A 16,619-nucleotide genomic window follows, 5' to 3' on the forward strand; every position below is an offset into this window, starting at 1 on the left:
TTGCAGCTTGTCTAGAGGAAGCCGGTTTACTCCTCGGGGATTTCCCTCGTTCGGCGCCGAAAACCTGTCCAGTGTGTCACGTTCCCTCCAGAACTTGGGGAATCGGTGCGAAAAGCCCCGGCTTTGTTGGAGAACTCATTTAACTGCCTGGCAATTTGGCCCTTTTAGGTTTTCCAGAAACGGGGAACTCTAAAATAATGAAGGATGCCAACAAATGGGACAAATCTCCATGATTCTAAGTTTTAGCAACAGGGAAACTAATAACCTACTTCCATTTCTCATTTAAAAAGAAAGATTTCTTATATTTGCACGAGTTGTTTGCCGGTGATTGCTCCATCGTCTCAGTGTCAGGATCAAAGGCATAAAACCGGGCATTCTTGCATGCTCTGGGCTCTGAATGTGTATTTTCTTTTAAAGTGAAAGAGGTTTTCAGGCATTGTTTGGAGGGTTATGTACGTTTAAAAATAAAAATAACCCCAAGATATTCCTGTTAAGCAGGACCTAACAATTTTCGTTAAAGGTACAGAGTTAAAGAGAATTTATTCAAGGCCAGGCCGGTTAACACGGGTGTGAGGAACTGGCCTCACCTCCATTCATCTCTGTAACAAGTAAGGGTGGAGCAGCTACTCTGTATCAGACACTGTGCTGGGAGCTGGGGCGCAGCAGTGAGTGCAGCCACGGCCCGGCCCCCTGAGGGCTCTATTAGGTGCAGACAGACAGAAACACTGTATCCTGGCGGAGGTGGAGAAGGACAGGAAGCCCAGAGACCTTGGTGGGAGAGACCCGAGGAGGTGAGAGAGGGGATGAGTCAGGCAAATAACTGAGGGAAGGAAAGTCCAGACAGAGGCAGCAGCCATGCGATGCCCCGAGGCTGCAGGGAGCTGGGCCTGCTCTAAAGACAGAGAGAGGGCTGGTGGAGGGGCGGGCAGATCCTACAGGGCACCGCCCCGTTGCAAGGAAGTTGGAATTCTGGCCGTGAGGGTGGGTTGGGGAGTGAAGTGACCTGACTTATTTTAAAGGAACACGCTGACAGGGTGGACGCAGGGTGGTGGGAGCCGGGAGGCTATTTCTGCAAACGGCGGTGGTTCTCACCAAGGTGGTAGCGAATGGGATGGTGAGGTGGGAGGGAGGGCTCAGATCGTGAACATATTTTGAAAATAGAGCTAATCAGATTCACTGATAAATCAAGGGATAAATCGAGACAACTCCGAGGTTGCAACTGCTTGAGCTGTGCAATCCTGGGAGAAAGCCTTGGGGGGTTACGGGGATCAAGTTTTTGGTTTTGATCCAGACGGGGTGGCTCAGTGGTTGAGCATCAACCTATGAACCAGGAGGTCCCAGTTCGATTCCCAGTCTGGGCACATGCCCGGGTTACGGGCTCCATCCCCAGTGTGGGGCGTGCAAGAGGCAGCCGATCAATGATTCTCTCTCATCACTGAAGTTTCTATCTCTCTCTCTCTCTTCCTTCCTCTCTGAAATCAATTTTAAAATATATATTTATAAAAAAAGAAGTTCTATGCATAACTCTAGGTATTTTGTACTTGCTCATTTGATAATATTTAAATGAGAGGGATATATATATTATCAAGCTATCACCTGTTCCAAGTCTCTATAACCCAAACAGACCTTTTTCTAAAAGCTGGAAATTGTGAATACTGCCGTGATACTCCAGATTTTTATGCGAAGGCTAAGTTTGTCAATCAAAACCAAGTTGGTGGTTACCTGAGGGTTTATACACATCAAGGGAAAACTGACAAATGAGGTTGTCCTGGGGGGTGGGGGGTGGGGGTTCCAGATGGGCTGAGATCTGGAGAGGGGATAGCAATGTGCGTGTTGGGGAGAAGGTGGCGCTAAAGACGTCTTCCCGGGATGGCCTCGGACACACTTTCAGGAACGCTGAAAGACGATGTAGCACCGTCTCCTCTGGCTTAAAAAAGGCCCGTTTTGCAGATGTCGGGTGGGAAGAGAGCAGGACGATGCGTATGTCACCTCAGTGCGTGGAAGAGCCAACCTCACGTGCCCAGGGCTCTGGGCAAGGCGGGCTCCGGAAGTCGGCGCGCATTTCTCCAGAGACATTTTCGCAAAGTACAGAAAGGTTCCCAGCCCGGCCTCCCAAATAGCCCACAGAGGAGCGGCAACGACAGGGGAGCCCTGAGCCCCAATCTGGACGCATTGGGAGTCCCTATAGCTCCAGGACCAAGCCCAGCTCTAGAGGAGGGGGATGAGAAGGGGGGGAGGGATGCTGCCAGGAGGGAGACTCGGTCCAATGGCCTCTGAGAAAAGGCTCCCACCTCGAGGCCTATCCACTGCTCCTTCCGCGGGCACCGCTGGTGGGGCTGTGCACGGCTGCAGGCTTCCTATCTGACAAACCCTCTCCTGTGCTCGTCATCCTTTCTTCCCAAGGGAACCCCCCTTTTTTTTCTTAATTCTCCCCCCAGGATACTTTTTCATTGATTTTTAGAGTGAAAAAGAGAAGGAAAGACAGAGAAACATCCATGTGAGAGAAACACATCGATTGGTTGCTCCTGCACGTGCCCTGACCAGGGCCTGGGCCAGGGAGGAGTCTGCAGCAGAGGTAGGTGCCCTGGACCAGAATCGAACCCAGGACCCTTCAGTCCGCAGGTGGACACTCTATCCACTGAGCCACACTGGCTAGGGCCCAAGGTAACACGTTTAAGGACCGTTCAATTTTCCCAACCGACTTGCGGGGGAAATCCTAAAACACTGAAAACACTCCCAACTACTGGCACATCCTTCGGGAATCTGGCTTCCCTTTCAAACTGATAGGTCTGCTGATTTTTTTAAACACGACTTCATTTTCCTAGAGGTTCTTCTAGAATATTTCTTTAGAATAAGACAATGATAGACTAGAGCTGGATTTCATGCTCCCCACTTTACCACCCCCCAAAATAAAAATTAAAAAAAACAACAGAGGAAATAATGTATACCCTTGTTTTATGCTGCATCTCTTCCGGGTAAAATGAAAAGCCCTCATACCCCAACTGGCACCAGGGTTTCTGCGTTCACACCGGAAATGCTATGACAGTCTGCCAGTCAAAGTAACCCCAAATAAATCCCAGCAGCCCGGGCTGTAGGGGCCCCCGGAAAAGCAGCAGGATTCTCACACCTTTCCATCAACAGCAATTCCAGGGCAGTTAAAATGATTTCAAACAAAAGAATTCACCTATTAAAAAATATATACGTATATACATAAATTTATAGTGTGTGAAATGTGTGTGCATGTGTGTGCATGGTGTGCATGTGTGTGTGTGTTTAATAAAGGTTAGCAAAATGTAGCTGAAGCCTATGAAACCGGGGCTAACATGGAAACCTGGGCTGCTTACGCCAGTTCGTCTCTCACACTAACAAGAGTGGAGAGAGATGGCAAGGCTTCCGCTCGGAATTTCCTAGCTCCTGTCACTTGGCCTCAGCATTTCTCAGCCTTGCTCCCACTGTGTGCAGAGCAGACGCCTGGACCTGCCTCTCAACACCCCTGGGGCGTCACAGGCCCGTCCGTCCTCACACTCGTACCAATAAAGCTCAGCTCGCACGCAGCTCGCGCAGGGTTAACAACAGAAAGTCCTACCCACTGGCCGGCTCTGATGTTCCTGGAGATATTGTCACTGGATGTATCCTCCTAGGATTCTATTCAACACCGCTGTCTTCAAGTACAAAGCTGCGGGCTGTCGCAGCGGTCGGAACATAAGCATCCCTTTTTTCTGCTGCGCGGTATCTGTGTGTGAAATTCTCTAAAGGGGTTTAAGTATTTACCCTGAACACTATCAGAGGAGTTCTAAATTTTTCCTTATCCAGTTGCAAAAACACTTCAAAGAGAATCCTAAACACGGTCCTTTGTGCTCTCGGTGCACATTCTGTTTCTATGGCTGAAGCCTGAATTCTCTTGGAATTGTAAATTTCTTCCCCAAAAAGAGGGTACACGACACTTTCTTTTTTCTTTCCAATCATGACTGAGTCTGCAGCAACTAAGGGAAAAATTGGAAAAATCTTAGAGAAATCCAGAAGGACAAGCAAAGAAGGAATCAAAATGTGTTCAAAATTCATTGCTAGATTCAGCGTGCCATTTCGCCCCAGCCAGTTCAGTCCTGTGGGGCGTGGAGTGGGTGGGCGGGGAGGCCGGGAACAGCAAGCACCAGCCCTCAGTGAACACACTGCAGATGATGAAATGTAAGAGCCAAGGGCTTTACGCCCCTGGAGGCTGAAAAGTGCCTTTTTCCCTCTTTTCCCCCCAAATTTCCAAAGCTAAACAGAGCGGTCCCAAAACTCAGTGTGTGCATACATAATTTGAATTATTGGGTGCTTGTGACTGTTTACCTGCCCCCAATCTTTGCTTATCCCGGGCCACTCAGCACTGTACCCGTCAAAAAAATGGAGGGAATTGAAATTCTAATTTCAAACCGCCAGCCGCCTCACACCAGATCTTAAATGACTGTAATATATTCCTGCTCCTGTTTCAGAAATGCTAACTCTGAAAAACAGAAGACAGTATTATGTGAGCAAATAAAATGTGGTATATACATTAGCACTAAAGGAGAAATAGACCAGTACATATGCATACGTACATACGTAAGTCGGTGACTTCACCATCAATAGGGACAAAATATTAATATTTATTTGTACACTTTCTTGCTCATGCCCTCCAAAATCTTTCATCCTAAAAGAAAGTTTAAAAAGAACTTGGCTAACGGAGCTATAATGTGACAGCAAAGACCAGCACGCTCCGGATGCATTTCGGTATGAGACAGCAGCCGTGTTCTTCTCTTCAGTTCCCAAGATTTCGATCTCAAGCGCCTTCATTAATCTCTCCAAAAACAAACAAGTGGCTCCTCGGCTCCCCCCTCCCCCCACCCTGCACCGCATCACCCCCTCCCCCGCCTCCGACTGCATAACCTACACTGAGAAGGGCCCACCAGACAGTGGGCAGGCTCCGGGCCTGAGCTTTGCCAGGAGGTTTAGGCAGGCCGGAGTGAGGAGGGAAAAAGGCATGACTCATCCTGAAATTAAACTATTGCCACGGGCTCGTAAAGGACGGCCTGCACATTCCTGAGTGCCTTTCTCTCTTAAAACTTTTAACAACGAGGAGCGGGTAACGGCATGAAATAAAACACCTCCTCCTTTTCCACGTCTCCCGCTCCTCTCCTGCGCCCAAGTGAGAGCATAAACGGGGAGAACGAAATGCCGCCTGCGGCCCCCCTAGCATGGTGACACGTTGTGTTTTACACGGCTTCCGAGCGGATACATTAAAATAATCCAGCCCTGGCTCCTCCCGCCAAAGACAATAAGGGTGAGGGAGGCCGAGGGCCACGGAACGGCCTTGCTCCTCCCAGCCCAGGGCACTGTCAGGCCAGGAGATGCAACGCGAAACCCTCAGCCATCAGCATCGCTCCGATCCCTGGAAGAAGAGAGCGGTGAGACACCACGAAGACATCTCTCTCCGGTTTAGAACTCGTCAGTCCATCTGCAAATGTTTGCTCTGGACACTCTTCTAGAATATTGCCACTGGATTACAGCAAAAGGAGCTTTGAAAAGAACTGTGTGCACGGTCGGAAGGAAATGGGTAAATGTCACCGGTGCAGAGGACACCACGCCCAGCACTCGCGTCCATGTCCCTGTGAAGTGGGCAGCGTTAAAGCGTTTCAGAGGTGAAATAAATGTCAGTTTGGCGGCGCGCGATACCAGACCCTGAGAGACACACGGCCTATCGGTTCCATCGCGGCTGCAGCCCGCCGCCCTGGCCTCGCAGGGGAATGCGGCTTTTCAGATTTTTTCAGATTTCTCTTCACCCAGAGAGCCAACTGGTGCGCTTCCTTTCAAATGGTAACGCTCTCTGATCCCGAGGAGTCTGCTCGTCATACGGGACCCCTGCATGTGGGGCGGGGGCTGACTTAGGAAAAAACAGCAGATACACATATTTGAATAGGGGTGCGGGGGGATTAAGCCTTCCTGAGTACAGAGCCGAAGGAGAGGAAAGGTTAGGCTCAGCTCCTGGGCTGGAAGAAAGCCTTGAGCTGCTTTGGGGTTAATCCGTGAGGTAATATTCAAGAGAGACGTGATATTTTATCAGAATGCCATTCAAATCGAAGGGTTCACATTTACATCACAAGAGGGTGCGGACAGTGAAACTATCCTCGGGGACAGAAATGGCAGGAATAAACAGTGTGATAAAAAAAAATTAAACACACACACACACACACACACACACACACACATACATACACACACACACACACATACACACACACACACACACACACACACACACACTAAAAGCCCCGGTGCCGGCGAGACCCGAGCACGGGCAGCAGGGGCTGGGCATCTCGCAGACAGCGGACTCGACTTTCCGAAACAGGTGACGGGTAGGACATGTGAGGCAATTACCGCTCGTAGCAGCGACGCAGTTTCAAAGCTCATTCTCCATTCTTCTTCCCTCTCTTCCCTGAGACCACACCTTCCAACCACAAAGTGGCGAGAGAAAAGGACACAAACACAGAGAAATCACAGCGCCAGGCTCTTCGCTGAGGCCAGGGCTGTCCACGTGGCCTGACTCGTAAGCAGAGGGGAAACGTACCGCACACACGGCCTGGGGTTTTCTGCTTTATTTTCTCGCCGAAAGAGATCAATGCCATGTTAATCAGAGAAGTCTTTCCACAACACACACACACACACACACACACACACACACGTGATTTTACGATGCAAAAAAATAAAAAAGGCATAAAGATAAAGAAGAATCATTTGTCTAAAAGGATAATAAGTTTGAGTAGTATATTCCCTGGAAGCCACGTGAGCGCATTCAGAAATGCCGTTTCGATTAGTCTAATGCTATAGGATCCAAATGTGCACCAAACTCTGCACTTTTTATGTTAAATTGCTGTTGAATTTGTTAACCCACAACTGATTTCCTGTGTTATGGAATCTGGGAGATTACAGCTAACGTGGAGCAACGGGGATAATTCGCGACAGTTAGTGGTGCATTTGTATGCATTTTCCTGAAAGGCCAGCATCTGGGGGCCTCCGACTGGTAGCTCAACATTGCCCCCTACTGCTTGCCACTGGGAACGAGGGGGAGGGCTAGGTGCAAAGCAGGAATCGAACCGGCCAGGGCCAAGTACACAAATCCCAGATGGTCCTGCACAAACAGAACCACAGAAGCGTGGACCTTTCCAAGGATCATTCTTCTCTAACCACAAAAATAAGTTATTATGAGTTTGTTCAAAGCCATTTAAAAAAGGCTTGAAGCAACGCTTAGATTTAATTTAGAGGTTAAATTGGCCCAAGCTCCCCTGTGCTGATAGTGATCGTCCTGGGCTGGAGGCAGACACTGAGGCCATTCATTGCCCTGGGAAGGCTCGGCGATGCCACGCCCACAGCCGGCGAGCTCGCCTGGAGAAGTCCCAAGACTGCTCTTCTCTTTCCGTGTCTTTCACACGAGCCTTATAGTCAATAGCAGATACTCCATCTCATGTGGCATTGAAAAATACAAACATCCTAATGAAATTTCTCAGATGAATTCACCAGGAGCATCACTGGCAAGCTCACAAGACCAAAGATTTTACTTTAAAAAACAAAATCTTGAGCAAAAGCAACTGCAAAACATTCTGAACAAAATCAGTGAGTTCTGCCCGGCCGGTGTAGTGGTTGAGTGTCAACCTATGAACCAGGAGATCAGGGTTCGATTCCCGGTCAGGGCATATGCCCAGGGTTGCGGGCTCCATCCCCAGTGGGAGGGTGCAGGAAGCAGCTGATCAATGATTCTTTCTCATCATTGATGTTTCTCTCTCTCTCCCACTCTCCCTTCCCTTCTGAAATTAATAAAGATATCTTTAAAAAAAAAAAAATCAGTGAGTTCCTTTCGTATTCATCCACCAATCCTAATTTACGGAGTTGTCCGCTTACAATCCCAAAGCCAAGCTGACGCCTCAGGTTCAGCAAATAAAGAAGTTCAAACTTGGATGTACATGGACAAAGCCAGGATAAAAAAAAAAAAAAAGGCCTGAAAGTGAAGCTGCCTTTATATGTCCATCCCATAAAAATACCCATCCCACAGACACGGCGCGCAGGCTGCACATGCCAACTGCAGCCACAGAACTCACGGAGGAGACGGAGCGTGGACTTCTCATTACCTCCAGCTCGGGTTTACGACGCCCCGTTCTGCACGGCTCCCTTTCCGCGGAGAGCCCCGTGTCTGCGATGCTCTCGGGACTCACAAGCAGGGTTACAGCATCCCTTCCTCAGACAGCCCTCCCTGGGCAGCCTGGTGTACAGATCTGAGGAGCCGTCTGGAAGGCAGGGACCTCTGGATTCTGACCCCGACTTTCCACCCGGGGCCCCTCCAGGGTGGCGACGTGCTATTTTTGTGATTAGCAAATGGAGGTTAGCAACAGCGACCCGTTTTGTGCAGGTGAGTTGTTTCCGGCGCATTTCAAAGTCTGTGCAGGGGCGCAATCTCAGCTGGCCTCCAAGTTCGACTGCACGGAGGCGGGTGGTGAGGCGCCTGGAGCCGGCCTCCCTGAGTTCAAATCCCAGCTCCCCACTTAGCGTCAATGACCTTGAGGAGGTGATGTGGCCCTTTTATGCTTTGGTGTCCTCGTTTGTCAAGCAGAGGGAAATGACACCTACTTTATGGGGCTGTCCTACAAGTTAAATAAGTTACGTACGAAGCATTTAGGATCTGTCCTGTACTTAGTATCATGTACGTATTTGCTGTGATTACTATTAGTTCAATGGCGACCTGATTCAAGCCCTCCACGTGGCCTCTAAGCCTTCCCGCTACATTTCCCGCCACGTCCCCTGAATTCCTTGTCTCATGCTACCCTCCCACCCCCACTTCTGATCTTGTTTGTGCAGTTGCTGGAGCCTAAATTCCCCCCCGCGTGCCGGACCTGACCCTATGCCTCTTCATCCAAACTCCCCAAAAGCCACCTCCGCAGCTTCACAGCAGTGCCAGCTCCCGGGTCTGAACCCAGGCCTCCCGCCTCTGGTCTGTGAAAGCCTCCCTCACAGGGTTTCACGTAAGCTAACGCAACACCTGGCGCTCCATGTCTCCCTCCTTGTTCACGAAGGGGATGGTCCGGGCACACGCTGCAGAGCAGGACTGCCTGGGTTTCCATCTCGCCAGGCCGCTGGCTGGGGGACTTGGGCGCTGGGGGACCTTGGGCGCTGGGGGACCTTGGGCGCTGGGGGACCTTGGGCGCTGGGGGACCTTGGGCGCTGGGGAACTTGGGCGTTGGGGGACCTTGGGCGTTGGGGACCTTGGGCGTTGGGGGACCTTGGGCGTTGGGGGACTTGGGCGTTGGGGGACTTGGGCGCTGGGGGAACTTGGGCGCTGGGGGACCTTGGGCGTTGGGGAACTTGGGCGTTGGGGGACCTTGGGCGTTGGGGACCTTGGGCGTTGGGGACCTTGGGCGCTGGGGGACTTGGGCGCTGGGGGACTTGGGCGCTGGGGGAACTTGGGCTCTGGGGACCTTGGGCGCTGGGGGAACTTGGGCGCTGGGGGAACTTGGGCGCTGGGGGAACTTGGGCTCTGGGGGATCTTGGGCGTTGGGGGATCTTGGGCGTTGGGGGACTTGGGCGCTGGGGGACCTTGGGCGCTGGGGGACCTTGGGCGCTGGGGAACTTGGGCGTTGGGGGACTTGGGCGCTGGGGGACCTTGGGCGGTGGGGGACCTTGGGCGCTGGGGGACTTGGGCGTTGGGGGACCTTGGGCGCTGGGGGAACTTGGGCGCTGGGGAACTTGGGCGCTGGGGGATCTTGGGCGCTGGGGGATCTTGGGCGCTGGGGGATCTTGGGCGTTGGGGGACCTTGGGCGCTGGGGGAACTTGGGCGCTGGGGGATCTTGGGCGTTGGGGGAACTTGGGCGCTGGGGGACCTTGGGCGTTGGGGGACTTGGGCGCTGGGGGACCTTGGGCGTTGGGGGACCTTGGGCGTTGGGGGACTTGGGCGTTGGGGGACTTGGGCGTTGGGGGACCTTGGGCGCTGGGGGACCTTGGGCGCTGGGGGATCTTGGGCGCTGGGGGACCTTGGGCGCTGGGGGATCTTGGGCGTTGGGGGATCTTGGGTGCTGGGGAACTTGGGCGTTGGGGACCTTGGGCGTTGGGGGAACTTGGGCGTTGGGGACCTTGGGTGCTGGGGGAACTTGGGCGTTGGGGACCTTGGGCGCTGGGGGACTTGGGCGCTGGGGGACCTTGGGCGTTGGGGACCTTGGGTGCTGGGGGAACTTGGGCGTTGGGGGAACTTGGGCGCTGGGGGACCTTGGGCGTTGGGGACCTTGGGCGCTGGGGGACTTGGGCGTTGGGGGACTTGGGCGTTGGGGGACCTTGGGCGCTGGGGGAACTTGGGCGCTGGGGGACCTTGGGCGCTGGGGGACCTTGGGCGTTGGGGGATCTTGGGCTCTGGGGAACTTGGGCGCTGGGGGAACTTGGGCGTTGGGGACCTTGGGCGTTGGGGGAACTTGGGCGTTGGGGACCTTGGGTGCTGGGGGAACTTGGGCGTTGGGGACCTTGGGTGCTGGGGGAACTTGGGCGCTGGGGGACCTTGGGCGTTGGGGGACCTTGGGCGCTGGGGGACCTTGGGCGCTGGGGGATCTTGGGCGTTGGGGGATCTTGGGCGTTGGGGGATCTTGGGCGTTGGGGGAACTTGGGCGCTGGGGGAACTTGGGCGCTGGGGGATCTTGGGCGTTGGGGGAACTTGGGCGCTGGGGGATCTTGGGCGCTGGGGGATCTTGGGCGCTGGGGGATCTTGGGCGCTGGGGGACCTTGGGCGCTGGGGGACCTTGGGCGCTGGGGGATCTTGGGCGCTGGGGGAACTTGGGCGTTGGGGGATCTTGGGCGCTGGGGGAACTTGGGCGTTGGGGGAACTTGGGCGCTGGGGGAACTTGGGCGTTGGGGGAACTTGGGCTCGGGGGAACTTGGGCGCTGGGGGACCTTGGGCGCTGGGGGATCTTGGGCGTTGGGGGACCTTGGGCGCTGGGGGAACTTGGGCGTTGGGGGACTTGGGCGCTGGGGGACCTTGGGCGTTGGGGACCTTGGGCGCTGGGGGACTTGGGCGTTGGGGGACTTGGGCGTTGGGGGACTTTGGGCGTTGGGGACCTTGGGCGCTGGGGGAACTTGGGCGCTGGGGGACCTTGGGCGCTGGGGACCTTGGGCGCTGGGGGAACTTGGGCGCTGGGGGACCTTGGGCGCTGGGGGACCTTGGGCGCTGGGGGACCTTGGGCGCTGGGGGATCTTGGGCGCTGGGGGAACTTGGGCGCTGGGGGACCTTGGGCGCTGGGGGACCTTGGGCGCTGGGGGACCTTGGGCGCTGGGGAACTTGGGCGTTGGGGGACTTGGGCGCTGGGGGACCTTGGGCGCTGGGGGACCTTGGGCGCTGGGGAACTTGGGCGTTGGGGGACCTTGGGCGCTGGGGGAACTTGGGCGCTGGGGAACTTGGGCGCTGGGGGATCTTGGGCGCTGGGGGATCTTGGGCGCTGGGGGATCTTGGGCGCTGGGGGACCTTGGGCGCTGGGGGAACTTGGGCGCTGGGGGATCTTGGGCGCTGGGGGAACTTGGGCGTTGGGGGATCTTGGGCGCTGGGGGAACTTGGGCGCTGGGGGACCTTGGGCGTTGGGGGAACTTGGGCGTTGGGGGAACTTGGGCGCTGGGGGATCTTGGGCGCTGGGGAACTTGGGCGCTGGGGAACTTGGGCGTTGGGGGACCTTGGGCGCTGGGGGACCTTGGGCGCTGGGGGATCTTGGGCGCTGGGGGACCTTGGGCGTTGGGGGAACTTGGGCGTTGGGGGACCTTGGGCGCTGGGGGATCTTGGGCGCTGGGGGATCTTGGGCGTTGGGGGAACTTGGGTGCTGGGGGACCTTGGGCGCTGGGGGATCTTGGGCGAGGCACTCATTTCTCTAGGCCTCGATGTTCCCATCTAGAAATTAAGGCTCAAAAGACCTATACGCGGAAAACTACAGGACACTGAAAAAGAGATAGAGGAAGACGTAAACAGATGGAAGAAGATACCATGTTCATGGATTGGTAAAATCAACATCATTAAAATGTCCATACTACCCAAAGCAATCTATAGATTCAATGCACTCCCCATTAAAATACCAACGGCATATTTCACAGACCTAGAAAGAACTCTCCAAAAATTCATCTGGAATAAAAAAGACCCCAAATAGCCACAGCAATCCTGAGAAAGAAGAATAAAGTAGGAGGGATCTCAATACCAGATTTCAAGCTGTATTACAAAGCCACTATTCTCAAAACAGCATGGTACTAGCACAAGAACAGACATATAGATCAATGGAACAGAATAGAGAATCCAGATATCAACCCAAACCACTATGCTCAATTAATATTTGACAAAGGAGGCATGAACATACAATGGAGTCAAGACAGTCTCTTCAATAAATGGTGTTGGGAAAATTGGACAGATACATGCAAAAAAATGAAACTAGATCACCAACTTGCATCATACACAAAAATAAACTCAAAATGGATACAGGACTTAAACATAAGACGGGAAACCATAAAAATACTAGAGGAATCCACAGGCAGCAAAATCTCAGACATATGCCGAAAGAACTTCTTCACTGATACTGCCCCTAGGGCAATGGAAGCTAAAGAGAAAATAAACAAATGGGACTACATCAAAATAAAAAGCTTTTTTACAGCAAAAGAAACTATCAACAAAACAACAAGAAATCCCACTGTATGGGAGAACATATTTGCAAATGTTATCACTGATAAAGGTTTAATCTCCAACATCTATAGGCAGCTTATACAATTTAATAAAAGGAAGATAAATGATCCAATAAAAAAATGGGCAACGGATCTAAATAGAATCTTTTCAAAAGAAGACAGAAGGAAGGCCAAGAAACATATGAAAACATGCTCAAAGTCACTAATTATCTGAGAGATGCAAATCAAAACAACAATGCGGTACCATCTCACACCTGCCAGAATGGCTATCATCAACAAATCAACAAACGACAAGTGTTGGCGACGATGCGGAGAAAAAGGAACCCTCGTGCACTGCTGGTGGGAATGCAGACTGGTGCAGGCCACTGTGGAGAACAGTATGGAGTTTCCTCAAAAAACTGAAAATGGAACTCCCATTTGACCCAGTAATCCCACTCCTAGGAATATATCCTAAGAAACTGGAACACCAATAAGAAAGGACCTATGCACCCCTATGTTCATAGCAGCACAATTCACCATAGCTAAGATTTGGAAACAGCCTAGGTGCCCGTCAGCAGATGACTGGATCAGAAAACTGTGGTACATCTACACAATGGAATACTATGCTGCCATAAAAAAGAAGGAATTCTTACCATTTGCAGCAACCTGGATGGAATTGGAGAACATTATGCTAAGTGAAATAAGCCAGTCAATGAAAGAAAAATACCACATGATCTCACTCATTTATGGATAATAAAGAAAATTATAAACTGTTGAACAAAAAGATAGAGACAGTAAAGCATCAAACAGAATGTCAAATTACAGCGGGAAGGTTAGGGAGAGGTGGGGGAGATAAGAGATCAACCGAAGGACTTGTATGCATGCACATAAGCATAACCAATGGACGCAAAACTCTGGGGGGTGAGGGCATGTATGGGAGTGAGGGGGGGGGGGCAATGGTAAGATATGTACCCATATAATACCTTAATAAAAAAATGGAAAAAAAATAGAAATTAAGGCTCACCACAGTTTCTGTGGCTCATGGGACTGTTGAAAGAAGCTAAAAAGTTAGTAGAGGGAAACCCCTTTGAATAATGCTGGTGCATATACAAGTGCAGACACATGTATGTTAGATATTATTGTTACACTGTTCTCCCCCCATCCTTACTAGCATTTCCTTGAGTGTCTAACACAGTGCCTTATGGGAAGGAGATGTTCAAAGGACATTTATTCAATTGAACCGAGGTCACACTGACAAAATCCTGGCTGTCCCGTTACCTTCCCGAAAGTAACCTAATTCCATCATTCGGAAGAGTGACACATGTGTTTACCCACGCGGCCCGGGCTGCGGAGAATGTACACGGCGCACTTACCGCCCCTTCCATCTTCCGCCACATCTCCTCCAGCCGAGCCATGGGCTCGCACCACCAGTCGGTGCACTTCCGGGGTCGACTGCCTTGAAACCAAAACTGTCTCAGCCACTCGAACTCGACCTGCGGACGGCAAAGACCAGGGGGTGGTTACAAGGCCCTTGTGACGGACGGTCAAGGACAAGGGCTTCATCGCTCCGTCCTCCTACAGGAACTTCACAGCAGAGGAGGAGGAAGGGGGGAGGAGCCAGCCTGCCCAGTGCCCAGTGCGACGTGCAGCCTCCGGAGCGTCTCTGCAAAGCCAGGGCAGGGTGGTCTCCATGCTCAGGGGCACGGCCCGGCCCGGCCCAGGCTGGGGAGGGATTTGCAATCACATCCGCCGGTCAGACGTGAGGCGGCTATAAGTCAATCAACTACAAATACTGAGATCCTTGAGTGTGCAGCAGCCTGCACTACGTGTGACGGGGAAGATATCATCAAAGTATGCTTTTATTCGGTATCTTTCTTAGAGATTAGCACGAAGCCCAAAATACAGACACGTATGCGGAGATATGCATTTGAAATTTCTCCGATTTAAAACAAACAAAAAAATGCCCGGCTGGTGTGGCTCAGTGGTTGAGCATTGACCCAGGAACCAAGAGGTCACCGGTTTAATTCCCCAGGCAGGGCACATGTCTGGGTCGTGGGCTCCATCCCCAGTAGGGGGCGTGCGTGCAGGAGGCAGCCGATGATGTTTTTCTCTCATCGATGTTTCTGTCTCTGTCTTTCTTTCTTCCTCTCTCTCTCTAAAAAAAAATCAATAAAAAATATTTTAAATAAATAAGTAAAAAATAAAATAAACAAAGAGGTTAGCTGTGGGCCAGGAGGAGCTGGTGATAAATGCTATCCCATGTCACCACACAACTAAACAGCGTGAAATTAACTACGAAGGCTTGCAGAAATCAGCCCCACGGAGCCACGCAAATGGTCACTTTCAGCATTGGGCAAATGACAACAGGTACAAAGAGCGGCAAAAACACTAACAATATTCTTTCCTTCCTATGACCCTCTACGGCAAATAATGACCACGTAGGTTTGCGGTGAGGAGTAAGTGGGTTAATAATGCATGACCTACAACATGCCAGGCGCTTGCTAGATGCTGAGAATAGGAAGTGAACAGGGTATAAGGCCTAGGACTTCAAGACCGCACAGTCATACTCCCTGAGCAGGACAACGTCCAAGCTCCATGCCCACTCGTGCCCACACCTCTCTCATGAAGCCGGCCACTTACTCCCAACAGAGCTCTACCCGTGCGTGGAAGTGGTGCCCGTGAGATACAATCTTGGTGGGCATCAGAGCCACTGGCACGCACTTTATCCCACTCCATAATCCGACCTTTTCATTTCAGTGTTGTGGAGAGAAAAATACTACAGGATTGTAATCAAATGCCACCCTCACCAGTTCCCCCACTGCCAAGAGAAATTGCTGGCTCCTTTCTTAAAATTAATTAAGGAGGCCAAAAAAAATTAAATAAATAAATTCTAGCTTCTTGATTCAGAGTTTGAGTTAGAAAACAATATATTTTTTATAAATGCTGGGTCCCACCCCCTACTACCCACCCCCCTAAACTCTGGGGATGATAAAGGAGCTGTGGGGTGGACATTGCACACAAACCAAAGGGTGAGGACCCAGAATAGAACGGAAGCCTTCTTAGATCAGGGCTAAAACAAATCAGTCTAACCCTACTGACGGACAGATAAAGTTCTGGCCGTGCCTGGAGTAGGGTCTCCATCCGGTCCCCAGAGTCTGGTCCCTCTGGCGGGGGGAGGGGGGCTCACAGCTACCTGAATAGAAATCAGAGACAAGCCAGCAGGAGGGGCGCTGCTGACAGTGGCCAAGGACCCTCCCGGGGGATGCTGATCCCCAAGCATGTGAGCAGCAGGGCGGCCCTCTCAGAATTCGTGATGCTTACACACCATCTCCCAGGTTCCCATCACCCACTTACAGGAAACTCACTCGAACGCCCACAGGGATCAGAAGGCATGCTGACACCCTAAGGGCCCTGTGGGATCTTGAAAAGACCCCTGAGCCATCACAGGAAAACATGCTCACCATGGTGTGACCCAAAAGCCCATCTCTATACCCTTCTTCACTAACCCATCCCTGCCCTCTCCGCAGAACAGCCAAAAAAGAGAGGACCTGGGGTGGGGGGTGAGGGCCGGCTGGAGGGGGTTAATGGAGGGGAAAGGTGGACACATGTAATACTTTCAGCAAGAAAGAATTATTTTTAAAAAGAGATCAATCCAGGTGAACTTTTGTCCTAAAACGTCTAGGAGAAGTCTGAAGGGGAGGAAGAAACAGAATCCACCCACCACCTGCACCGACTTGGCCACGGGCACTTCGCCATAAAGAGAGCGAAGCTTAGGCGATTCTGAAATCCTATTTTGGACTCTCGCAAGTGAGCAAATGGCGCCGACTTTCTCTTCAGCCAAGTGAGTGTGGGCTCTTGATTTGATCCCAGGTCAACTGAAGGAGTTCCTTCACGAGATGCGTGAACGTGGCCAGTGGGGTCGATAGCTCATTGCAATCGCGGA

The 16,619-nt window shown here is 52.1% G+C and overlaps 1 protein-coding gene across 2 annotated transcripts in view; it reads right to left on the bottom strand.

Annotated features, from left to right (window-relative positions):
• FTO (FTO alpha-ketoglutarate dependent dioxygenase) overlaps positions 1 to 16,619 on the bottom strand; it is a 297,600-nt gene that overhangs the window by 163,992 nt on the left and 116,989 nt on the right. For both annotated transcript variants that reach the window (XM_028126963.2, XM_028126962.2), the window contains one exon: positions 14,050 to 14,169. In XM_028126963.2, coding sequence (XP_027982764.2) covers positions 14,050 to 14,169 — 120 coding nt within the window. The remainder of the gene's footprint in view (positions 1 to 14,049; positions 14,170 to 16,619) is intronic.

Source organism: Eptesicus fuscus, chromosome 21 (genome assembly GCF_027574615.1).
Source record: "Eptesicus fuscus isolate TK198812 chromosome 21, DD_ASM_mEF_20220401, whole genome shotgun sequence".
In the NCBI taxonomy this organism is placed as follows: Eukaryota; Metazoa; Chordata; class Mammalia; order Chiroptera; family Vespertilionidae; genus Eptesicus; species Eptesicus fuscus.